Source organism: Nuphar pumila, chromosome 2 (genome assembly GCF_984573655.1).
Source record: "Nuphar pumila chromosome 2, dmNupPumi1.hap1.1, whole genome shotgun sequence".
NCBI classification, from domain to species: domain Eukaryota; kingdom Viridiplantae; phylum Streptophyta; class Magnoliopsida; order Nymphaeales; family Nymphaeaceae; genus Nuphar; species Nuphar pumila.
The window spans coordinates 24,641,178-24,668,410 of NC_143250.1; the positions used below are offsets into that span (position 1 = coordinate 24,641,178).

General features: G+C 37.6%; 1 protein-coding gene across 5 annotated transcripts in view; it reads left to right on the plus strand.

Moving 5' to 3' along the window:
• Positions 1–25,216, plus strand: part of LOC149845050 (proline--tRNA ligase, cytoplasmic-like) — a 137,869-nt gene extending 112,653 nt beyond the window's left edge. For 2 of the 5 annotated variants that reach the window (XR_016430167.1, XM_089995471.1), the window contains exons 12-14: positions 11,713–11,806; positions 22,014–22,083; positions 22,160–22,397. Coding sequence is in view for 4 of the 5 variants with exons in the window: in XM_089995471.1 (XP_089851597.1) it covers positions 11,713–11,806; positions 22,014–22,078 (159 nt within the window). In the remaining variant the exon portion in view is untranslated. Of the gene's footprint in view, positions 1–11,712; positions 11,807–22,013; positions 22,084–22,159; positions 22,398–24,955 lie in introns of those variants that run through there. The other 3 variants (XM_089995472.1, XM_089995475.1, XM_089995476.1) reach the window with 3 other exon arrangements.
• Positions 25,217–27,233: the final 2,017 nt, after the last annotated feature.

A 27,233-nucleotide genomic window follows, 5' to 3' on the forward strand; every position in this document is an offset into this window, starting at 1 on the left:
TTAAAAAAATCCGCATTTTCAAAGGGTATGAGTTGGGGTCGTTACATTGCAAACAATCATACATTTCATGAGAAGACGAAACACATTGAGATGGATTGCCACTACGTTCGTGAAGAATTTCTGAGAAAGACCATCACATTGCCCTATGTTCCGTCTGAATATCAATTAGCCGACTTATTCACCAAAGCGCTTCCGTCTCCAAGATTTCACTTCTTACTTGGCAAACTCTCGATTGTTCCACCATGAGTTTGGGGGGGGTGTTAATATATATATATACATATATTGTAACTGAAATACCCAACAAGGGTATTTAAGTCTTTTCACTGTAATAGGCGTCAGCCCATTAGGGGCTGACAACCCTTTTTCAACTTTTTATATTTTGTTTTTTATACTTTTTTGTTTTTGACTATTGAGCCAGCTCCAATATAGTTGTTGGAGCTGCTCCCAACAATCATAAATATGATCGTTGGGAGCAACCCAACAACCATATTGGCTGCCCCCTTTAGCCTCTTGTATTATAAATAGGCCTTATGGCCTTTGTATTATTTCATCTCTTTTTCAAGAGAGTTTTGTATGCAATATACTTTGTCATTTGACCCTTGTGTGGGTGGTGTGATTATTCAATCAAGTGTTCCCACTTGATTGAGGTGTGTGTTCTTGCATATTCATCGGATTCGATCCACTTCATTACACATATGTGATATTATTCTATATCTCTAAATTTCATCTCTACTTTGTTTCTATTTGTTGTGGTTGTTCATGCTATGACTACAAGTACATACTTTTGAGGTTGGATTAAATCACTGTCCTGCTGGGCACTCTCAGATGCTTGCATAGACACGACCTGCTGCCTACTGCTGCTCTATTTGATCCTGAGGCTGCTTCCCTCTTGCTACCTGCCCAGGTGCTCTCTTCTCATCGTTCTGCTTCTGAAAGCAGTTCTGAATGAAATGTCCACCTTTGCCACAATAATAACAAGTGGCCGAAGCTGCGGGGCACGGCTTGCCCACATGAATACGAGCGCATCAACTGCACATCTCGTCACTAACAAGCTGCCTTTGAGTCTGTTGATGCTGCTGCTGTCCTCTAGCTCTCTCAAATGGCTTCTTTACAGGTGGTGTGAACCTCAGCTTACCATGAAATTTCCTTTTTTCTGATGAAACTGTCCACCTCCAGATTGTTGCTCCACTGCTCTGATTTGGCCTTCGAATTGGCTACCCAATCTTCCTCTAGCACCGTAGCTACCTTAATGGTCTTAGCGACGGTCTCTGGTCCTCTGATAAGTACCTTGGTTCGAAGTGCAGACTTTAAACCTCGTGTAAATTTCGCTGCTCTTTCCTTGTCAGTGACGCACACGTGAGGGCAAAAACGCTCTAACTTCATGAATTTAGAGATGTAATCTGGCAAGGACATAGCTCCTCGCTGGAGTTCCAGAAATTCCTGCATCTTCTTGGCTTTCTCATGCTTTGAGAAGTAGGCCTCAAAAAATACATATGTGAACTACACCCAAGTGACGGGTCCACTCTCGAACTTCACTTGGTGGACTGTCTCCCACCACTGCAAGGCTTGTTCCTTCAATCGATAGGTGGCAAAATCCACGTTCCGATCCTTGGGAACACGAAGAACACGGAAGATCCTTTCTATCTCCCTAATTCAGTTCTCGACTGTAATAGGGTCTACTCTAGAGGATCCATGTCCATAAACTTCTTATATCCGACCTCTTCATCTGTGCTCTGTCGACGATCTGCCAAATTCTGTAAATTGGCCCCCATGGCATCCATAGCTGTAGACTGCCTCTGCACCACCCCAACCGTGGTGGCCAGAGTATCCATGAGGTCGTTAACTCGCCCTGCCCAAGCCATCTGGACAGACAAGCAACCACACACAAAATAATAATGAGTCCTAGCATATTTCTAGGTTTTTTAGCAAACATCACATGTTTTCACAACATATATAACAACATAATATGCAAGTTCATGTCAACAACATATTCATAACAAATATCATACCTGCTGTAACGACCCCAACTCATACCTATGAAAAATGCAGATTTTTTTTTTTAAAACAAGATGTGAAAATATTTCCAGAGATCTGGGGCCTTTACAGTTCCACTCACCGCTGGATAACCACACACCACAATAAAGCTTACACTTATCTTCCATTTAAGTTCATGTTTCCATATGTGTGCCCTATTAAATGCATACAATTTAAGTTCTTCTTAATTTCCATCGCCCGTGGATACACAAAACGAGTAAAAATCTCCGAGGTCAAATTAGGTTCTCAGAGCAGCTTAGCACACAATTTGTATTTTATTACTGGGTTCCAACTTAGCCCTCGACCGAATCACCTTCGGAACATTAGACCTCCATATCTAATGTCGGAGACACAAGGGACACCTCACGCCCACAAGTGCCACTTCCTTGGTACCAAACAAACTCATAGCTGTGAGTAACACACCACTTCCGGGTAAAGTGACAGACTCTCTTTAAAACCGTGGCTAGGAGAAGGAACCTCAATATCGAGTTCAGGGGACCAAATTTCAGCACATGGAGTTTTTGTATCCTTACAGTCTCCCCAAGACCGGATCTTTAAGATTCTCATACTCCAGATGAGATATCCCAGAACGTATATTACACTGTTCTTATTCATTATATTTTTATTAAAGTCAATTCTTTAAGTTTGCAACACCATATGCAAAAGTAAAGTGAAAACCCGCATCCTCCCTTGCGGGAACCCTTACGGGACTCCAGCCCGTGAGGACAACGGGAATAGTATAGTAGTGTGCCATACCAACATGTGTGGTTTAAATGACGCAAATCAAAATATAAAAATAAGAAGGAATCAAACCCACGGCTCTCCAGGCCAGTGATGGTCCATTTAGGCCATCGATGCATCACATATCAAAGCCAAAGTAGTGTTTTATTCACAATACCAGGCCAAAGTGCTAAAAGCACGTCCACTCATGCAACCATAAACCCAATTATAAGCACGTCATTTTTCAATCATATATATTCTCACTACGTGTACTACCTCCATCACATACGGGTACTCACCAATGCATATCTCTTGCGAGTGTGTGCACACGAATAAACCCCTCAATTTCACACACTTATGTTAAATACAACATCAATAATTTAGTAGAAGCATGACTATATATTTTACATGTATACTCATAACCTTGCTCATTTCCATCAAAATCTGCATCTATTAAAAACTCACACTCCTCCTGTCAAACTGAACAACATATCACTGAAGGAGAAACGAAGGAATTATATATTATTTTTCTTTTTGCTCTAATAAACAAATCCAGCCCAGCCCGACCCTGTCGGCTGGGTATGACAGCATATACACAAGCCCGGTCTGGGCCTGTGTATGCTGTCAAGACCTAAACATCATAGAGAAATCCCCTTTATGAAATTCTGTATTTTTTTTTCTATGGCATCCGACAACCCCTATTCATATGCCCACACACACGACACACCCAAGTAAGAAAACGACAGTCAATGATACTCTGCTTCCTACACCCTTGTGGCTACCAGGCTCTTTATCAGCCGTTGGTCATACAGCAGTCGACTTGACTACATGCCACAACCAATTTCAATGAATGCCATTACTTTAATATGTCTCACAGTTCTTCTACAGGAAGCAGTCAAACCCAGACAGGTGTTACCTTGTGTAGCAACTAGTTTTCCACAACTATTACATTTTAAAAGAAATTCATAGAGTCTGATTTTATCCCAACCCCGAACACTAAACATGTAAATCTTGCTTTCACATAATGGACATCTCACGTTCCCTTTTACAAGTAAAACAGAAGTGTTCAATGTTCCTACTTACAGGGATTAACATAAGATGCTGTATTTTAACTAGATTGGTGGAATGTAATATACAGGTTACATGGTCCAATCTAACAGCTCAAAAACAGATTGGTTTAAACTTCCAGACCCAGCGAGCAAAAATAAGAGTGAGCAATTGCATACCAATCAGGTTTTCAGTTTGCATGCATAATGATCATAAGTCATTATTATTCATTTCTTCACCGACAACAGTTGAAACAAAACATATAACTACAGCCTACTTGAAACAACCGATATGCAAGACCAAAAAAAAACAGATCAAGTAATCCATATTATGCATACAAGGTCAGCCAACTTAGATCATTACAGTGTATATATATATATATATATGTATATATATATATATATATATATATATATATATATATATATATATATACACACAGGATGATAAAAATAACACACTCCTTTTCAGTATCGACAGTACAGAACTACTAATCCCCATTTTATAACTAATGAACTGGTCTATTAAAAGAAAGTTGAATGTAGCCAAAACCAGCAAGGATCTTGGCGACTTTAGATTTCAGCAATCACACGCCTGATCATATATCACACAAGGTCCAGCACGCTCCAATGGAATGGGCAGAGGATAAAAAAAATTGGGATTCTTAAAAATCAATATATGTAAAAGCCCTTTTACGATAATCAGTAAACACACCAAACCAAGGTTTTGCACAGCCTTAGTCCACTCATAGGGGTGGTATTGCAAACCATGACATCCTTGGAACAATACCCCTCAACAACATAATAGACCCTACCCCATTGGGTTTAATAAACTGCCAAATCCTCCCTTTTTTTTTCAGTGTTTCCATCCAAAGAAAAGAGCACAAAATCGAACCAGGGTTCGATTTCTCATTCATTTCCACGAGAGGGGACCCATACCTCTGTCCGGCGTTAGATGGCTGCTACAACTGCGTGAGGATGATCCCGCCGACCCCGATTGCACACTATGAGGGTTGATATCACCGCCTCTGCTGATCCTGCCGCCGAACAAGGGGCTGAGAGAGAGAGAGAGAGAGAGAGAGAGAGAGAGAGAGAGAGAGAGAGAGAGAGCTCGACACCCCCCCCCTTTTTTAAGGGGATAGCCCGGCAAGATCGGGGCCGAACCTCCCGCCGGCGGCTGCGCTTCAAGCCCTCCTCCCTTTTTTCCCCCATGTGATTCCGTTAGGGTTCTCTCTCAGAACCCTAACCCCTTTATTCTTCTTTTGCTTCAGATTTATTGGGCAACCCTTATCGGGTTGCCCTTTTTACTCTTATGTGCTCGTTACACAGGGCGTGGCCCGGGTTTGGACCCGAGACCCAGTAACCGACCCCGAGTGGGGTTCGCGTTTTACCCTTTTATATGGATCCACAAGTTGGATCCGGATGGATCCAACTGTGGATCCTCGTATTAAGTTTATATATACATATATATATGTATTTATTTGTTTTAAATATTTATTATTTATATTTTTATTATTAGTTTTAGTATAAATGTGGATATAAAGACCACTTTATGGGTCCTAGATCCGAAATGTGGATCTGAGGCCCAAATTTGCATATTTCGTAATATAAACAAAATTTATTAGCGAAAATTTTCGGTTTTTACACCTGCGAAGGCGATCTTGTTCGCGACTTGAGGTCACTCTTACCCATGCTTTGATACCAACTGTAACGTTCCTAAAAAATCCAACCTTTTTAAAACTTTCCCAAACCCCAAATTTTAAGAAAAATTTTAAACTTTTTATTTATATAAACAATTCACATAGTTCTCGAAAGTAATATGTCAACAAGTTCATCTATGGCCACATTCCAACCGTTCCAAATACTAGATGCCCCACCTGAGCGCAAGCACAAGTGTATATTAGCCTCCCAGTATCAGATTCAGTACGAAATCATCCGTAGAGACAACTTAATTGGGACTATTACTCTAAGGGCTTCTCACATGTGAAAAAGGAAATGCGGAAGACCAAATGGATCAAGGTTTAAGATAATTGAGGAGTTACATTAAAATTTAAAGTTCTAAACATAATAGGAATAAAATAACCGAATTTAATAATGTTCTCATTTCAAAATATTACACTTCTTTAAATGTAAGGATTTAGACAAAAAGTAAAATGTACATAAGTTTTTAGCCAACTCAAACTTTTGCCTGATCCCTGTAGGAATCATACTAGGTAAGAGTGGAGCCTTCAGCCACGCAACAACCCGCGCTTCGCTTCAATCTTTCACGAGGTTATTTGTAAATATTGGAGGGCATCAACCACATGCACATAGGAAACCAAAACTAAACTTGAAGAATGCAATTCAAGTTGAAATTATGCAATAAAGTGTAATTCCCATCATTTTAGAAATGAGAGTCAAAGGAATCCACATCATAATAAGAACATGATATTCAATCACATAAACCATCATTCATTTCATGGCATTCATAATTACATCACTTGTATGCATGAGAACTCAAATTCATTCTCATTTTAATTCATGGCATTCAATCATTTGCATAAGTAAATGAAACTAACAGTTTATAAAAGTGCAATATATCATGTAATGCCATCATTCACTTTCTTTATGCTCAAAAGGAACATGCTCATGTTCAACTTATGACTAAGGCATGCATTATTTCAATTACAAATTTACATGTCATTTATCAGACATTTATGCATTTTGCATTCAAATATAATAATGGAACATGTCATATCTTGACCCTTCCCGTGTGCCTCGCACAAACAAGCACTTTACGTGCATCAACCAAGCTCTTGGCTTATAACAACAAGTCAAAATCACATGACCAATCATAAACATGTATTTTTCATTCACATGTGACAAAATTCATGTACAATAATCATGCAAACTTAAAAAGTCTCTAAATGTTTGAAAACAGTTATCCTAAAAATCTAATTAATTGTTTATCTTGTTATTCAAACCCATCTGGTACAAAAAAGGGTATAGACATTCAGAAACAACCATAAGAGTATTCATTATTCTATGTATTTTTTATTGCCCTCTTATGGTTTAACTGGTTCTTTCCCGAGCGATTCAACCCTGCAGTGCATCGGTTGGGAGAACGGACCCATGGTCCCAGGTCTTGGCCTACGCCAAACAAAAATCATCGGCTAAAAATCGGACATGCATCCTTAACTCTGCAGAGCTCTGGTTCTACCACCTAGGACTCATTGGTAGACCTGTCTCCTAACCTCCATGGGACGGGGACAAGAGGCGCTTTCAGCTTTCAAAACACATGTCCCACGAGGCTTGTACCACCTTTTCCTCTCCCGGAAGGACATGAGATCGGAACGGATCCAGCCATCTCAGAGAGCCCAGCCTTGCAGGTGCTTCAAATGGACCCATGGTCCGGGATTATTTATTATTAAGTCATAGGTCAGAGCTAAACATTATATTATCATAAGATAACCTTCTCATGCCCTCATGCATGAATTCAAAAGTCTATGCCACTTGCATAAATTAAACTTACATGCTCTCATGCATGATATCAAAGTCTATGCCACTTGCATAATTCAAATTTACGTGTTCTTATGCATGATATTAAAATCTATGCCACTTGTATAATTCAAATTTACATGCTCTCATGCATGTTCATAACATAACATATTTATATTCACTTTCATACATGACCCCATAGGCGGAGCTAGGGGGGGCAGGACTGGGCTGTAGCCCAATCCTGTCTCCCGAAACAGTTAAATTTTTTTTTTTGTAAAAGTCCAGCCCTAGCCCAACTCTGATTCCATATGAAATAGATTTGTATCCATTTTTTTAGCCCAGTCCTAGCCCAACCCTGACTGCATCAAATAGCTTGATTTGTCCATATGAAATAGATTTTTATTAATAATTGTAGCCATTTTTTATTTTATTTCAATTTTTTTTTAGCCCCCGACTATCAAAGCAGTTTTTTTTTTCTACGCCCCTGTTTGCCCCCCCATCCCCCCTCACATGAATCCTAGCTACGCCACTGCATGACCCTGTCATGTCATGATTCAACTATACATGCTCTTATGCATGATATTTAATCTCAACATGCTTAACACAAGATACGCTCACATAAGCTATTGTGCATACATATATAATTCTACTTTTTCATACGCGAAACAAATTACACCATACTTGCACACATTAACAGGATGTAGAAAAATGTAATCATTATCATAAGCATGATACATTTATTTTAGGCATGTCTTTATGATACAAATTTCATATGCATGACAAGCTCAATAAAAATTAATGTCATGCAAGCATTTGATGCAGTCAATTTAAGTATAACAATATAATCAACATTCATTTCATAACAATGTCAAACATTTATCTGCAACAATCACACTCCAATATCCCTCTAACTACAACCATGTCCAGCATGGTCTCCGAACTACAATTGTCAACAATACTAAATATCCACAACTAGGTGAGTGTGTGAGCATGAGAATATTGCATTCAAGAAAGTAATTAACTTGTGATGCGCTTGCACCACTTACCACAGATATTTACCCGATTTGTATGCTTTTGTATTTATATTTTTCTTTTTCTTTTTGCATGGCATTTTTAGCCGCATACGATGCTTAGCATTAAACATCGTGCAATTTGCTCAGCTACGCACCTGCAACACACAATTATATAGGCAATATAATACAATTCAAACATTTTCTAGCAATGTGACTGTGCTACAAATTCAATGTGGATATTAATTAACTTTTAGATTCTATCATACAACATGAATAACATTATGAAATTTTAGTTTAGGAATCCTACATTTTTGATGCGACAAAAAGTAAAACGGAACTCGGGATCCTGAAGGTCCAGTGCAACTACCACACGAGGCAATCTACTCATCACTCTCGCAACGAGAGAACGTTACAGCGCTGCACAAACAACAATAACTTTTATCTAAATATGCTTTCGCACACGAGCGATAAAAATTAAAGCGTAAATTGGTAATCCGGTTGGCGAAAACCGCGAAGCAATACCCTAACAAGTCCAAACAAGATTGGGCAGTCGTATGCAACAACTCCACTGGCTGCATGCTGCCCAGTGCATCATCCCAGTGATGGCACAAAAAAAATAAATCGAGGCTCGTTTGTGCTCAGAGTTTTGAGACTATAAACTCGGGAATCAACTCGGCAAGCATTGACTCGTGATAGTCTACAAATTCTAAAGTATGTATATATTCCACCTATTCTTCTTAGATTTTCTTAATAGAGCATTATGCTATGCTAAATCACAGCTAAAAAAAAATCTGATAGACATTTAAACAAAAAATACATGCTTAACATGCACAAAAATTACCTATCAACGACCTAGGTTTCTTAATCACATTGCCTGCGGTATTCCCAAATAGGATGCAACAAAGAATGGCATATTCAAATGGTAAAACCTTTCACAACATCACCACACATCTAACCACGAAGGAAAAAATTTACCCGTTTGTTTGTACCATACTAACCCCGAGCCTAAACCATAACTTCAACTCAGCAGTCATATGCAGAAGAACGACATACCAGCAGGGGACTAACCAACAGAAGGCTGCCTTTCCCTCAGATGCCTTCTCTACTGCGAATCCTATAAAGCAAGATCAGAAAGGCGAAGAAAATATTTGAAATCAATACCTCAAAATCATCTTATCAAATAAAATAGAAACCAACACCACATTTTTCGTAAAAATAGATCGCAAACTGCAGAGAAGAAAAATCACCCTAAAGAAGAACTCAAATCAAACGAATACACATTGATTGATCACGATCTGATCTGGCCCTTTGCTCCGCCCTCCTACTGTATAGAGAAATCAAGAAAAGCCAGAGAGTGAAAACCGAACCCTAGATGTCGGAAGAAGGAAGGATTCTCAAAGCCATAGAAATAAAAGCAAGAAGAAATGAGGAAAGAAGAATTCGGGAATGGACTCACCGACAAACCATCATGACCGGTGAAAACTCTTGGAGTGGCTAGTTTGCGACTCCCGGTGGTTGGCGCTCGAACATGAAGGAGGAAATGAAGGGGAGAAGAAGAAAAGAGGGAGGAAAGAGGGGAGAAGGAGGAAGAAGAGAAGACTGAAGAGTAGAATGTCGGCCAACGGGGGTCGACGATGGTGCCCTGTTCCGGCCGGTCTCCGAATGGGGTAGGAAAGAGGAGGAACAGGGTTTCGGAGGCTGCGAATAGTGAAAGGGGGTGAAAAAAAAGAGCAGGGGTTTAGGGTTTTACAGGGGTGGGTCTCATCGGGTCCGGATCGGACCCGGTTTGGCCTGCCCCAAAATGGCATATATAAAAAAAGAAATAAAAAAGTGAAACTCAAAACAAAAAATGGAAGAAAAATCTAGCTAAATCTATTTAGCAATTAATAATCTAATTTTTGACAAAATTTTTGTTCTAAAACAATAATTCATCCCGTTAAAATGTTTTTGTAAGAATTTTTATTACCAAATTACCTTTTTTAAGAAATTATTCCAAAAATCATTAGAATGTGTCTTGTTAAGTTTGAAACCCCTATAAAAATGTCTAAATGGTTTTAGGACTCGTTAAAATGATTAAACTGAATATTTTAATAATATTTTATTTACCGCAATGGTTAAAATGACCATTTTACCCTTCTTTGTCGAAAAGATAGAATTAAACTTATACAACAACAACAACAACAACAACAACAACAACAACAACAACAACAACAACTACGCCTTCATCCCAAAACAATTGGTGTCGGCGATATGAACCAAAAAAGAAAATCATTCTGGGTCTTCCACATGAATCCTTCTCCTCCAATCATTTCTATCCAATGCCATGTCCTCGGTGGGGTTCAAAGCATTCATATCCTTTCCTATCATCTCCATCCAAGTCTTCTTAGGCCTACCCCGACCTCTTTTAACTATAGAATTAAACTTATAAACACACAAAATTGTCAATAAAAGATAAAACATATTTTTTTTAACTCAAAATAATGCAATTCCTTTATTTATTTACTCTTAAAAATTTACAGGTTTTACAGATGTTCCTAGATTATCAGGGTTACTCTTATTCTCCCAAAGCGGGTTGAAGCTCTTTAATTCTTCAAGGTACATGTGCATGGAAATTTGAAGGCTCCAAGTCTAGCATAGCATTTTATTTTGAATTTCCAGTGGATTCCACAGACATTTCATGTTAAGAATTTAATGTGCCAATTGCTGGAATGCAAGGATGCTATTCAATAGTAAATTTATACTTATTATAGTATGTTTGATTCATTCTGATTCTTATAGTATGTTTGATTCATTCTGATCTAAGTGTCTTTGCAAGTTATGACATCTGTTGGTAATATTTGGTCTAGATGCTTAGCAGTTAGACAGATGATCTTTCATAAAGATCTTCTGTTTCATTATTTCCTTTCTAGCCATTACTGATGTAGCTTGCAATGTAGTTAAATATTGTTGAAGTCTTACCTGCCTGAATTCCATTATTGAACTGTCCTTGCAAGTACTGACCTAAATTTTGTTTGGATTTGGGTTTTTTGGCTCATGTAACTCTTGATTAAATGAGTTCCGCATGAAGGAATTCAATCACTATTAACTGGTATTTTTATTTGTGCATCAATGACAATAGGTGCATTTGCAATAGTCCCACGTGTCTGTGAACTTGTGGTATCATGCTTTCTTATGAATCTGTTGTTTCTTAAGCACAGAAGGGTCCTTTCTGGTTATAGTTTGTCATCTAACATGGTTTTGCCTCTGAATTTGGCTACTGAAATGTTTGTGATCATATTAAATAAAGATACTGAATCCCATTATTTGAAATAATTGAAAAAACATGGAAAATGATGACCCCTAATGTGACTATATCATTCAAGGTATGCTATGCTTACATTCTTTACTTTTTTTTCATTAATTTTGATGGATGATTATTTCAGGAAGTTGAAAAGGACGTGAAAGCACGAACGAAAGGTGAAATGGGAGCAGCTAAATCACTTTGTACACCATTTGATCAGATGCCCCTTCCTGAAGGTATTACCTAATAATAATATATTGAGAATTTCTTATGTAATTACATGGACCTTTTTCCTCTTAAAAACTGTAGACCTTTTTTCAAATGGTTTCAATACATATATTTCATGTTTAACAGATGTCATCATCTACATGAGGTTGGTTCTATTTTTCATTCATTTTGTGGGATTGGTTACAGAATACTTAGCACAGTTTTTTTCACACAGTTGGCCTCTTCTGGATTGCTACCTTTTCAATTTTTTTCGCCCAAAATTTATGTAAGAAAGACAAGCATCAATCATCTATATTGGTACGTTTGTTGGGTGAATAAGGTAACCTGTCTCTTGACACCATTAGGCAGGCAATTAAATCTAGGGAACTGCAGTCATCACCAACATTCTGGTCAAATGATTGCCATGTGAAGAAACAGATTTTTGAATAATTGTAAATTTCCGATCAACTTTGCATATACTTTTCTATAAAAGTGATGCTTTTTTATGTTTTAAGGTTTCCTTAACAACTTCCCCTTTAGGCACTATGACAACGGAATAACTGTTAATTACCAAAGTTGCCTTTCTTGATTATTGAATATTTGTTGGGAACTGAAATGTCTTTAGACTAGGGAATTGTAGTCATTTTTACTTCCATGGGAGCCTTGTTTTCTCCAAATTTAATATTGGCAGGAATGCCATTCTTATATAAAAAATGGTGTTGCTATGATACATGGAGGGCATCTCAGTCCTTTTGGTGTGGGGAACCTTTTATAATGAGCTCAGATTCTCATGACTAAAATGGGTTTTCCTTTTTCCATTTGCGCATTGTCCGTGTTTCAAATAAAGCAATACAATCCCAATAGGATCATAATATTTTTAAAATATCACTTTTTCTAACATATCACAATTTCTTGGATCTTTGCACATTTTAAATTTTGTGCATTTTCTGTATTTTTACTTTTATGTTTTTCTATATATGTTTAATCTATGAAATTTTAAAATTGCTGATATTTCCTTGAGATATTCCAAAATAAATAAATTATTTTATGAGTTTTTCCCTACACGGAAAACCCTGATGCCATGATTTGTGACTTTGATCTGTATTTTTTCTATAAAACTATTACATTAACGTGTCAAAGGGCATTCCTCTCTGAATGGTCTTTTTGCGCTGTGATGAGGCATGTATTAGTAGTGTATCACTTGTGTTGGGTAGTGCCCATATATGTATTTCTCTTATAAAGTCACTCTTTGTATTTTTATGTAATGTTGTTGTAGAAGTCAAAAGTCAAAGGGCTATTTTAGTCTAGTTTTAGATAGAAAGTTAGTAGTGGGGTCAACTCCTATTTGGTGCAATTTTTGTTTTTCTCGTTAATGAAGTTTCTTATATCTTCTTCCTTTTTTGGTATTTCTCTATGCTTGTTCCTCGTATTTTTGATATGGTACCAGAGCCATATCTGAGCTGAGAGATTAGTGTCTTTGTCATTTGGAAGGGAAGAAAGGGAAGGAGCTTCATTCTCAGCCAGTCTTGTGCTTACCTTAAGATGGATTCCAAGTTACAGATGTCCGTATAGATAGTACTTTGGATGAGGCATCTCCTTTAGAAGGAAAAGGAATCAACAATCACGCCGATCAGAGTTATATTAGATTTACTATGAAGTTTTGAATACAACAACAACAACTACGCCTTCATCCCAAAACAATTGGGGTCAGCGATATGAACCAAAAAAGAAATTCATTTTGGGTCTTCCACATGAATCCTTTTCCTCCAATCATTTCTATCCAATGCCATGTCCTCGGTGAGGTTCAAAGCATTCATATCCTTACCTATCATCTCCATCCAAGTCTTCCTAGGTCTACCCCGACCTCTTTTAACTAATATATTTTCCCATTTCTCCAACCTTCTAACTGGAGCCTCATTAGGCCTTCGCCGAATATGTCCAAACCACCGTAAACGATTCTCTCGTATCTTATTTTCAATGGGTGCAACACCTACCTTCTTACGTATCTCCTCGTTCTGAATCTTATCTTTTATTGTATTTCCACATATCCATCTAAGCATCCGCATCTCAGCTACACTCATTTTTTGAATATGATGTCTCTTGGCAGCCCAACATTCCGTACCATATAGTAAAGCGGGTCTAATAGTCGTCCTATAAAACTTTTCCTTCAACCGCAATGGCATTCTACGATCGCACAGCACTCCAGTTGCACTTTTCCATTTCATCCACCCAACCTTTATCCTATGATTTACATCTCCATCAATTTCTCCATACTTTTGAATGATGGATCCCAAATATTTGAAATAATCATTCACCGGTATTTCTTGCTCACCAAGCTTCACTACACTCCCATCACTACTTCGTTGCTTACTAAACCGACATTCCATATATTCAGTCTTACTCTTACTCAACTTAAACCCTCTAGCTTCCAATGTCTGTCTCCATAATTCTAACTTAGCATTAACCCCAGCTCTAGACTCATCAATCAAAACAATATCATCAGCAAACAACATACACCACGGTACATTTTCTTGAATTGATCTCGTAAGCTCATCCATCACTATCGCAAATAGGAAAGGGCTTAAAGCAGATCCTTGATGTAACCCAACCGTTATCGGAAAATTGGTTGTCACTCCTCCACAAGTGCGGACATTGGTTACTACTCCTTCATACATATCTTTAATTATACTAATGTACTTGAGAGAAACATCTTTCTTCATCATTGTCCACCAGAGAACGTCCCTAGGTATTCTATCGTATGCCTTCTCTAAATCAATAAAAACCATATGCAAATCTTTGTTCCTCTCTCTATATCTTTCAATAAGTTGTCTAAGAAGATGTATAGCTTCCATAGTTGATCTTCCAGGCATAAAACCAAATTGATTCTCCGATATCATGACAACCTTTCTCAACCTAGACTCAATCACCCTCTCCCAAAGTTTCATAGTATGACTCATGAGTTTTATACCACGATAGTTTGTGCAATCTTGTATATCACCCTTATTCTTATATAAAGGCACCAAAGTACTCTTCCTCCACTCATTAGGCATCTTATTTGTTCGCCAAATCAAGTTAAAAAGATTTGTCAACCATTCTAAACCTTTCTCTCCCAAGCATTTCCAAGCCTCAATAGGTATACCATCTGGGTCAACTGCCCTTCTTGATTTCATTTTCTTCAAAGCCTCTACAATTTCTTTCTTTTGAATCTTGCGCATGAAGTCACGATTTATCTCATGAAAAGGAATTGAGAAGTCTCCAAGATCTTGAGCATGACTATCATTAAATAGCTTATCAAAATAATCTTTCCATCTCTCCTTAATCTCCTCATCTTTGACTAAAACCCTTTGCGTTTCATCTTTGTTACATCTAACCATACCCAAATCCTTCGATTTCCTATCTCTCATCTTTGCAAGCCTATAAATATCCTTCTCGCCTTCTTTGGTATCCAACTTGTCATAAACCTCCTTATATACCTTAGCCCTCGCGTTTCGAACAACTTTTTTAGCTTCCTTCTTTGCTAACATATACTTCTCCAAATTCTCATTATCACGACTCTTACTTAGATTTCTATAACACTCTCTTTTAACCTTAATAGCTAATTTGACATCCTCGTTCCACCATGATGTATCCTTACCTAGTGGTGCACCGCCTTTAGACTCACCCAATACCTCCTTAGCCACTTTTCTCATGCCACCCGCTATCTTATTCCACATTGATTCTGAATCCTCCTCGATACACCAATCAGCTTCCTTAACCACCTGCTCTACAAACATTCCTTGTTTAGCTCCTTTCAGTGCCCACCACTTAATTCTAGGATCTATCCTATGTCTATCCCTTTTGCGGCATTGTCTAATTCTAAGATCTAAAATTAAAACTCTATGTTGTGTAGCTACACTTTCTCCCGGTATAACCTTACAATCGATGCAACAACCCCTATCTCTCTTTCTAAGTAGGAAAAAATCTATCTGACTCGTATTAACCCCACTTCTAAATGTTACTAGGTGAGACTCCCTCTTCCTAAACCAAGTGTTTGCTAAGATCATATCATAGGACAAACAAAAATCTAAAATCCTTTCTCCACTCTCATTTCTGAATATCATGGTGCTTAGTGTGCAGATTCTATATTTCTGCTGGTTTTTTATGACCTTTTTTGGATGCATCTGGGTCGTAGCTGAGTAGCAAATCAGATTAAACTGGCCTTGGTGTGAATCGTGAATAATTTAAGGAGATTGATTGGGTCTTATTGAAGTTACTTAAGGTGGTAACTCACTATCTCTATATTTTGGTTATGTCTGTTTGGAGTTGTGTTGGCTGAGATTTCTTAAAGAAATCACAGATATTGTGTTTTGGGTCCGTCATCTGCATATTTTGGTGAAGTTTCATAGAGCTACAATCTCATTTTGGTATTGGTAATGCTGTATTAAATGTGATTCTCAGTAATTCCTGTGGTTGCTATTTTGATTGTGGTTCTTAGCTGTGATACTTCCTGGTTTGGCGTTTCTGTTTTTGATATTTGGTGCAGCAAATTTGAGTAGTAAAGGGGAGAAAAAGGATTTGGATAGGTGGGTACCAAGTGGAAGGCCGAAGAAGATGAGGAGGATTATAAAACAACATTTGCAGAGTGCGATAAAGAGAATTCAATGTTGAAGTCATGGATATTAGGTTCTGAAGAGCAGAACATTGCTCTCAACATAGTTAAATTTTAAGATGCTATAGATGTATGGGTCTACTTGAAGCAAATTTATGAGCAATTTAATTGGGATCATTAGTATCAATTGGCTCATGATTTAAAGCGTTAAGGAAAGGGGATGAATCCAATCTATTCAAGCCTTCATTACCAAGTTTCAACAATTATGTGATGGACTTATGGCTATGTTGCCTAATGTGAGATGTGCTAAATGCAAATGATATGTAGAATGTAAGAGGCTTAAAGTAGACGCTATAGATCGACAGTAGGTCATAGATCTCTTGATGGTGTTGGGTACTGAGTTTAATAGTGTACGCAGTGGGATGCTTCATCGCCTCATGGTACCCATCCTAGTGTAGACTCTTGTAGTTTTCATTGCTGAGGAGACCAAGAATAGGTCTCTTGGTAATCCATCCTACTGAGGAGGTTGTTTTTGATGTGACTAGGCAGACAAGAGGCAGGGGAAGAGGTAGATTTGATGGATCAAGAGGGAACATGAATTCTGTTCGTTGTCACTATTGCAAGGGTTGGGACACCTGAATAATACATGTCCAATGTTGAAATAGAAGAAGCATGGGGTCTTCCTCTGGAGATATTGTAAGTCTAAGGAGGGATCTTTGTCCAGATCTGATTCCTGCTGTTCAACCTAGCATTTTGGAACAGATTCAGTGGCTTCTCACTCAATCTGTAGTATTTGTCTCTTCTACTTCTACATTTGATAATGCTGTTGTAGGTATTTTTGACATTTACATAGGTTGGTTGATAGGTTCAGTTGCATCATGTCATATGGCAATACATTAATCTATTCTAACCAACTATAGACCTGTCAATGGCTCCATTCGCACTACAAATGGGTCTTCTATGCATGTATCTAAAGTTGGATCTAGCACTTGATTATTTTTCTGGAAGCAATTTGAATATTTCTCAAGTGTATCATCTTTTCTCTCTAAATATGAATCTAGTTCCTATTGGTCAAATAACCAAACAAAACGTAGTATAATTTTTTCTCATGTAGATTGTGCAGGATTAGCTTTCAAGGAGGACGATGATTGGCCATAGGAAAGGGAACTTGGACTACCAACATTGGCTAGATCTGAGCTCACATAAAAGGTTTGGGGGTGGTCCAGTTGGAGCCATTTTAGATGAGTCCATGTTATGGCATCAATGGCTTCGCCATATCTCTAGTTTTAGACTTATATATTTAGTGTCTTCTACTAGTCTCAGTGAGTCTAAACTAAAGTGTTTGTGTCTTATCATGTAAAGGAGTGTGAGCACTCTAGATTAGCAGAAAGTCATATCTTGTCTTTTGGCTATAGGACAATAGAGTTTGATAGAGTCCTTGATCTTATGCACTCGAATTGGGGTCCCTCACCTGTTTTGTCTAAGAGTGGTTTTGCTTATTTTGTTATCTTTATTGATGATTGTACAAGATATGCTTGGATCTACTTTATGAAGAATAAAAATGAGCTTCTTTGAAATTTTTAAAAGATTTTGTGCTATGATTGAAACTCAATTTTCGTCTAAAATTAAAATCCTTCACTTAGGTTCTGTGAGAGAATATATTAGTCATATGTTTTAAAGTTTCTTGCAGGAGAAATGGATTGTTCATCAAAAGCCTTATCCTATGTCACATAGGTGTGGGTGTGGGTGCGGCGATGCGGCACTTTAAAAAAACTTGGGTGCAGGAGGGTATATATATATATATATATATATATATATATATATATATATATATATATATATATATATATATATATATATATATAACTTGGGTGCGAGGGGCTCGAGGTACCCTTGGGATGGGGCGCTTGAGGAAACTCCTATTTTTTAATAGGGCGGAGGGAGGGAGGGGGGGGGGGGTCGAGGTACCCCTACCCATTCTCGAGCCCCTCCCTTTTTAATGGACTTGGTCAAAGTTGACTGAGTCCATTTTGGACCAAAATTACCATGGGTGTGGGTTGACTGCACACAGGGTTACATTGACCACACCGGGTGCCGAACCAGCACCCGCATCAAGTCACATCGTTGCAGGTGCAGCGGCTTCTATGCCGAGCCCCTATGACATAGGTCTTATCCTATGTCACACGGACTCGGCTAGGGAGGTGCCGCACTCGAGTCGACACGCCCCGACACGGGTACGGCTTTGGACTCGGCCTGGACTCGGTCAACGCCTAGTCGGACTCTGTGAACGAGTCGAGGCCGAGTCCGTCCACATTTTGGACTCGGTCAACTTTGACCGAGTCCAAAAATGTCTATTGAAAAAACTAAAAAAACGATTTTTTTTATATAAAAGAGCCTGTTTACTGTGCCTGTGCCTGTGCCTGTGCCTGTTTACTGTGCCTGTGCACTGTGCCTGTTTACTGTGCCTGTGCACTGTGCACTGTGCACTGTGCACAGTGCACAGTGCTGTGCCAGTGCACAGTGCGAACAGTGCCAAAAAACTAAAAAAACGATTTTTTTTATATAAAAAGAGCCTGTTTACTGTGCCTGTGCCTGTGCACAGTGCTGTGCCAGTGCACAGTGCTGTGCCTGCGCACAGTGCCTGTGCACAGTGCTGTGACTGTGCACTTTTTAAATAAAATAAAATAATATCTTTTAAAAAAATAAAATAATATATATATATATATATATATATATATATATATATATATATATATATATATATATATATATATATATATATATATATATATATATACAGCCGAGTCCCCGTGTCCAAAAATTTTAAAATTGCGCCGCACCCGCACCCGCACCCGCACCCATGTGACATAGGTCTTATCCTTATACACTGAAGCAACATGGAGTTGCTGAAAGAAAGGACAAACATATTTTGGAAACAATGACTTTTATTTTCATGATGTATACATAAGACTTGTTAGTCTGTTGCTGTTTGTATGACAATCTTCCCGATTAATAAAATGCCATCTAGTCCTCAAAAGTATCTGTCCTTACCAGAAGTTGTGTGGTGTTGTTCGAAACTAGAAGATGATGAGAGTTCTTGGTTGTACATGGTTTGTTTTTTGACCAGATTGATATAGAGATAAATTCTCATCTAGACTGGTAAAAGTTTTGTTTTTTAGGTTTCCATGATGGGTAAAATGGTTAGAAATGTTATGATTCTGTTGGAAAGAAGCTCTTGATTATTTTCAAAGAATGTGTTTCTTGAGAATATGCCATACTTGCTTAACACAAGGGTGAGAAGGAAATTGAGATGGATTTCTCATTTCTGGTTCCATATTCTATGGAGGGAAGGCTGGAAATCATTAAAGATGAGTCACAAGTACTTAATAACAGATTTGGTCAAATTTATTCTATAAGACATGGGGGCGTGGGGGTCACTTCTATACCTTTCATACATCAGATTGAGGAGGAAAAAGTAGAGATCTTAGAGGGTAGTTTTGATCCCCTTCCAACTGTTACTGTGCAAGCAATCTAAGATCCTCTATATCCTTCTTTTCCATCTCCTCGGGTATATCGTAATTCAAGAATTTATGTTCCTCTTATTTGTCTTGAATCTTATGAATTATTTTTTCAGAAGTATTGTGCATATTTAGTATTGATTCATTCCTACGATGAGTATGACTTTTATGCTCAAGCTACTTTTAAGAGTGGCAACAAACAATAGCTTAAAAATTAATGCATTGGAGAAAATACATTGTGAAAGTGTGACCTTGTGAATCTTCTAGGCAAAAATATAATTGAATGCAAGTGGGTTTATAAGATAAAGATCAAGGTAGATGGTTTCATTGAAAGATACAAGGCTATGGCAAAAGGTTTGGAATTGATTATACTAAGACTTTTGCTCCTGTGGCACATATGGCAACTATAAGGACTCTAGTTGTAGTTGCAGTAAAACATTAAAATTTATTGCAGTTGGATGTGAAAAATGCCTTCTTCAATGAAGACTTGGAGGATGATGTGTATATGGAGTGCCACAAGAATATACTGATCTAGATGGTAGAGTTTGCAAATTAAAAGGGCATTGTATGGTCTAAAACCAACTCCCATAGCATGGTTTGGGAAGTAAACTTCAATGGTTATAAAGGTGTATACTACCATTATTGGGTGAAGATTTGCCGAAAATTGAAGAAACCAAGAAGGTGCTAGCCAATACATTTTTGAGATGAAGGATTTGTGATACATGAAGTATTTTCTTAGACTTGAAGTTTCATAATAAAAAATAGGGTTTTATTTGTCTCAGCACAAGTATGCTACTGATCTTGTTGCATAGAAAAGATTGACAAATAATACTAAGGGAGTAGAGTCTCCATGGAACCAAATATGGAGTTAAGGGCCACTGATGGGGAAGAATTAAATGATCCAATTGTCTGCAGGCAACAAGTTAGAATTTTGATATACTTGACCATCACTTGGCCAAATATTACATATGCAATTCACACGGTGAGTCAGTTTATGAGCTCTCCTAGATTAGTGTATCTTGCTGCATCAGTACATAGAATCATTCAATATGTCAGAGATACTATGCACTTTTGGTATGTTTTTCTTATCGTCTATATCCACAGCTTATATTTTATTCTGACATTGATTGGTTTACTCACAATAGGCTTTTTACTGTAGAATTTTATATTTTTTTATGAGCTCATTAATCTCATAAAAAAGCAAAAAGTGGTGTTGTGTATCGCTGAGGCCGAGTATGGGGTCATGACTTAAGTCACAACATAGATCATATGGATAAGATGGTTGTTAGGAAAGCTAGGAGTGTGTTCATGTGGAAACTTCCATGTATTGTGATAATATGAGTGGCATGCATATCACAAATAATCTAGAGTTTCATGAAAGAACTGAACATACTGTCACTTTACAAGAAGTGCACAAGAAGACAATAATTTCTCTTGAGCATGCATGTTCTGAAAAGCAAGTTGCTCATGTGTTCAATAAGAGTCTTGGTTATACTTTAAACATCCATCTCCAAACTTGAGATGATTCCTCTTGCATCATCTAAAGTTTGAGGGAGTGTGTTTAGACATTTAATATTAGTGTATCACTGATAGTGGGTAATATCTATATATGTGTTTCTCTTATAATAAGGGCATTCTTGTATTTTCATGTAATGTTATTGTAGAAGTTAGTGGTGAGGGTCGATCCCTCTTTGTTGCAACTTTTCTTGTTTGTCTGGTTAATGAAGTTTTTTCTATCTTCTTCCTTTTAGGTATCTCTCTATGCTTCATCCTCATAGCTTTGATACACTAAAATTTCGCTGAAGGCATGTCTATTTGTTGCATGTCAGATATGCTTATGTAATGTTAAAGAATTCAATATTGACATTTTCTAGTAAATGATATTATTCTAGATAGATAGCTTTTCAGAAAGACAGTATTCCAGATAGATGGGAAAAATCTTAGGTTGATAACTCACAAAAGCCATTCCTCTATATTATAAAATTCTTGTTAGATGATGATGATGATGATGATGGTGTGTCAACTCACAAAAACTATTCCTTGATATGTTGTTCTTTGACTGGTGGTGGTATTAAAGCAATAAGATGCGGTGGCCTATTGACTGGTGGTCGTTCTGTCTCTTTTTGTTAGGATCTCTTTGCTTTGCATCAAGCAAACCAGCAAAGAAATGGACTTACTGGGGAAGAAGCTACTGAGTCAGGTACCTGATTTGTTGGACATACTTTTGCAATTGCTATAAGACAAGGAGACAAGCGTAGAATTACTCTCTTGCGCAGGTTTAGTGAGTGTGTAGCATGACATTGACACCAAGATGGTCCACCAGAGCATGTCGTGGGTTGTGCTCATAACTGATTTGCGTGGAGGATAGGCCACACCATTGAAATTTTGGGCGATGAAAAAAAGACAAGTTTCCATTCTTCTTAATAGAGTTTTTGATTAAATTGCACGGGAATGTTATGCTTGGATTATCGAGTTCTATTATTGGCTTTGAATTAAAATATTCTTTTGTCGGCCTCTCTTTTCTTGTTCCATTGTTGATAACTGTAGAGCAACAAATGATTTACAACTGGAGGGGCGTCCGTTACTGCAAGGTCGAAGCTGCATGTACTCTCCGCTGATCCGGAGGGACCTCAAGGATTTACCAATCTGCGAATGTGCGGTCCATGATGGGGTGTTTTCCCTTTGCGCCGTCCAAAAAAAATGATTTTACAAAATTTTTACAGGGATAAATGTATTCATGACCAATATCTGAGTCACCGGTTTCTCCACCATTAAAATTGTTAGGAAACTACTAGAAAATTAGAATGAATTTTAAAAGTTGAAAGTGTACTAAGAAAATGTTGTAAAATTTCAAAAATTTAAGAATATAAAAAATTATGTAAATAATTAAAAGAATTTAAGATTGTATCACTTGCCTTTATATATGCAAGCGATTTAAACAAGTATTTAAAAAATATAAAAAAAAATTCAAATAAAAATAATAAAGAAGCTTTCAAACAATTAGCTATTTTCAATGTTAAGAATATTGATGAAATATTAAAAAAAGTTATGAATATTAACAAATATTAAAAGTATATATATATTTTTTGCAAATAATTCCAAAAATTTAGGATTGAATCTCTGAACACTATATCGCAATTGATTAAAGCACCATAAAGATTTAAAATTGGTACTTCGAGTTCTTTTCAGACCAAAGTACCACCATTATCATCTTAAGCAAAATCTCCATATAATGATGCATTTTTTTCAGGTCATGTATTCATAAATAATTGAGTATTCTGCTGTCTGTACTAAGTACCATTCAAAAGAATTTGCTTCCCAAGAAAGGTCTGAGGCTGAACCTGACTACCAGAGGGATGTCAACTATTCAGTTTCAGGTCAGATCCGACTGAATCCAAAAGAAGAGTTTCTATTCAATAAAAAGCCTTGGATTGGGTATAACGAGCATATTTGATTAATAAGATTGAGATGTAGCATATTACATCTGAATTTGATTCAGAATCCTAATCTGAATCTGAATACATGTACATTCTATATCCGAATAACCATTTAAACTAGTCATATCCAAATATGGTATTAACTTTTCCCATCTGAATATGATTAGTCCATATTAGTGGTTAGGTTGGGTTGAAAATGCCTGTATCCGAATTGAATCCGACCCTTTGCATCCTTACCATCATAGTCACACTTCAGCCTTACGCGCTGCACCTACTTCACAATTATTCATGTCACATTTAGGCACCCTTCCAAAGATAACAAACCACAGAAAAATGCTTAAGTTGGACTCGGATGAGGTCACTAAGTTTTCTACCATAGCCGAATAGCAAGTTCTCACTGAAGAATATTGGTCTTACACTTTTGAAGTTACGAAAAATGATCGTACGGGTAATTTGATGCAATTAACTAAAAGCATTACAAATTTTTAAATTTTCTTGAAGTTCAAAATCACAAATATCTAACATTGTTAGGATACTTTTACCTTTCCTAAGAGTGAATTTAGGCATTTTTGAGATAAAATTGTACCGCCCGTCAAATATGTCCAACACCCCCTTAAATTCAGAAATGCAGGGTTTTTATCTGAATTTAGACTTCATGAACTTGCATAAATTTATTTACAAAATTTTGGTGAAACTGAAACCACCAAAATTGCAAATATCATACTTTCGCATATACTAAAAAAACTTTGCATAAAAATATTTGTGAAACGTTCCTCGCAAATAACATTTTTTGCATATATCTTGAAATCACATAAATTTATCTGCAAAACATTTACCACTAATTTCACAAATAGCTTACATTTTCACATATATTGTACGGTATGTGGTCTCCAAGTTACTTATTTTTGCATAATCTAGGGGTTTTTTTGTCTTTTCTTTTGAACCAGTGATCTACAACATACTTCCCTTTCTGCCATTAATTTTGGCAATTATTTTCAACTCATTCATGTATATCATAATCTCGTGAAGTATATTTGAGAAAATTCTAATGATAGGCAAAAACCAAATAGTTTTGCAAAATTGTTTCTCCATGAATAGACAAGTCAATATGATTAATATAGAACTAAATATAGTTGGTTTGCATAAAATCAGATAACTTGAAGTTTAACAATTACAAAGTTACATTCACTACAGTAGTATTGGATTCATCCACTTTTAGTTATGGTTGTCATTACGGGAATTCTCTCAATGGCATGCCGACTGTTTGAAACCCCTTATCAGGTTGACTCTTCAAGAAAATAATACACATTCGAAGTAGCACTGTTGATTCAGTGAAGACTCGAGTATCACGAGTCAGGTAATCAAGATGAAATAAAGAATTATTTGCACAGATTGAGAATAGTTATTATTTATTGATATTCATCTCGTGTAATCATATCATGGATATGTAGTTGATGAATTGTGAGATTCATGCAATTGTGCATTATTATCATATCATGGATATGTTGCTATATTATGAACATTTTTTGTTAAATTGCAATATCATGAATGACATGATTGATCTAGCTTGTGAATCTTTATGATTGTGTTATTTTAACTTACCTGCTCGAAAGAATCTAACCCCATGTTATGAAGATGCAGGTGATGATTGATGGTGCAATGACGCGATGTGGTGGTGGAGCTGGTGAACCAAAGCTCTACTCTTTTTGTGATCCTAGGGATGTTGAGATTTTAGTTAAACATAAATCTTTGGCTTTATATACTTTTTGAAACTTTTTTAAATTTATACATTGGTCATGTAATTTCGTTATTTTATCTTATTAGATTGACATAGATTTTTAATCTTTGAATGTATGAGAGTCTTGTTTCCTCATGAAAAATCTTGTGTGATATGGATCTCGATCCAAGTCCTAAAAAGGGAATGAATCCAGTCATTCTTTGTGTTTCCTTTCTGTAACTCACCTAGAATTGTCGATCCTATTTAAGAACAATTTTTGCTATTTAAAAATTCCTCTTTTGAGGTGCATCATACTTAAAAAAAAAATCATAAATTTTTAGGTTAAAATTTTTGGAGCGTTACACTACAACTCCCCACTGTCATCCTGCCTCCATCACCAATCCCTCCCCCATAGCCTCTTGTGGCCGTTCGTGGTCACAAATGAAACAAACTCCTTATCATGTGTGATCCCTCAATCCTCGTCTGTGGGAGCGAGTTCCCGATCAGCACACACCTCCTTCCCCTTCGCATTGAAGCTTTGATTTGCTATCCGAACGCTTGAATCCGCCCTTGCGTTTTGCGGGGTGAGGGCAAATCCACTTCCAAATTCAACTCTCTTCTCGAGGTCACGAACCCAATTATTATATATGGAGGATATTAAGAATTTAAGAAAAAAAAAGTGCAACCTCTTTAATAAATAATAGAATTTTTTATGTACAATGAAAAAAAATAGGGCCTCATTTGGAGGCTTTGCCAAGGGCCTCAACTTCTCTTGAGTCACCCCTGAACAAGAAGATGGTTCCACCCAAAAACTGCAGAGTAATGTGTTTTCCTTTACAAACTTGGTTTCAAGGAGGCTTCTCTACCTTATGTACCACCGGGTCTGTTCACGGAGGATCCACAATTTTTTATGTACAGCAGGTCTACTCGAGGACGTCACAACACTTAATGCAACTTCACAGTACAGGACTTGGCAAATTGAAACCCCGTCACAATAGAGCTGTAATTTTACCTAATAGATCTGGATTTCTCTCTTCCTCGTGGTGTCTGTTGGATTCATACGGGGTGACAGGCAGAGTTTGCAGGAATTACCCTTTGATGTTCTGCATTTTGAAGTTTTGTTTAATTCTCCTCTGTTCTGCTCTTTTTTCCTCTGCTTTGCTCTTTTCACTCTTCTATTTCATTTTCAAATTTTCTGTTTCTGAACTGTACTATGGGTGACCTCTCGTCATCCTCTCTTCTCTGTCAGATTGTGCTCAATTCTTTCTATCAATAATACAATTACTCTTTTAAAAAAAAGTAAGTCCATCCCCCATCCTTGCATGGGGATAGATTTTAACCTTCATCCCCGCCTCCATCCTCCTTTCATGCCCTTCATCTCCAATCCAAACGGGGTAAGGCAGGGCCGGCGGCCGTTGTCCCTCGATCCACTGCCATCCCTAATTGGGGAACAAGGGTGCATGTGGAGTTTTTGCAATTAAAGGTCAAAAAGGTAGCATTTGTAAATACTAAAAAAACAGGCGCCTTTTTGTCAATTGTTAAAAAAAAATAAAAAAATAAAAACAAAAGGCAAGATAAGTACGGTCACGTGGAGTACAGTGTCAAAGTTGGTAGGGCCACGAGTCATATGCGCGCCACAAAAGGATTGGAGTTTGGACTCCTGATAAGAACGTGTACAGCTCACATGGTCCCCACGCAACATCACAAAAGGACGCCCGTATCTGACAGTCGTCCTTCGCCTCGGAGTCCGCGTTTTCACGCCCACCCACGCTGAGCTCTCTTCCTGTCGTCTTACTCTTCCCGCCTTTTGCCAGCTAAGCCCTCAGGAGGCACATGGTAGTAGAGCTGTGGGACCCACTCACGTGAAAGCTACGCATCACCCAGCGTCCTTCATTCAGGCAGGGCCACCACGCCCCTCTAGTCTTTTTTATTATATTTATAGTTTTACTCTCTGTCTTGTCTCTTTGCCCCCTTATAGGTTTGCCGGTTTTTTACCTTTGTTTTGTCTTCATTTGGTGTTGGCCTGTGGTGGTGGTTACTTTGGGGCCCTCCATGGTAACGAGATAAGATGGACCATGAGTAAGAGGAGTAGAAGAGCCGGGAGTCATGCATGGATGGATGGTGTAAGCAAGGCAATGGCAGTAAGAAGAGCAGACAGATGAATATGATCAATGCAGTAGGTAGGGTGAAACGTCA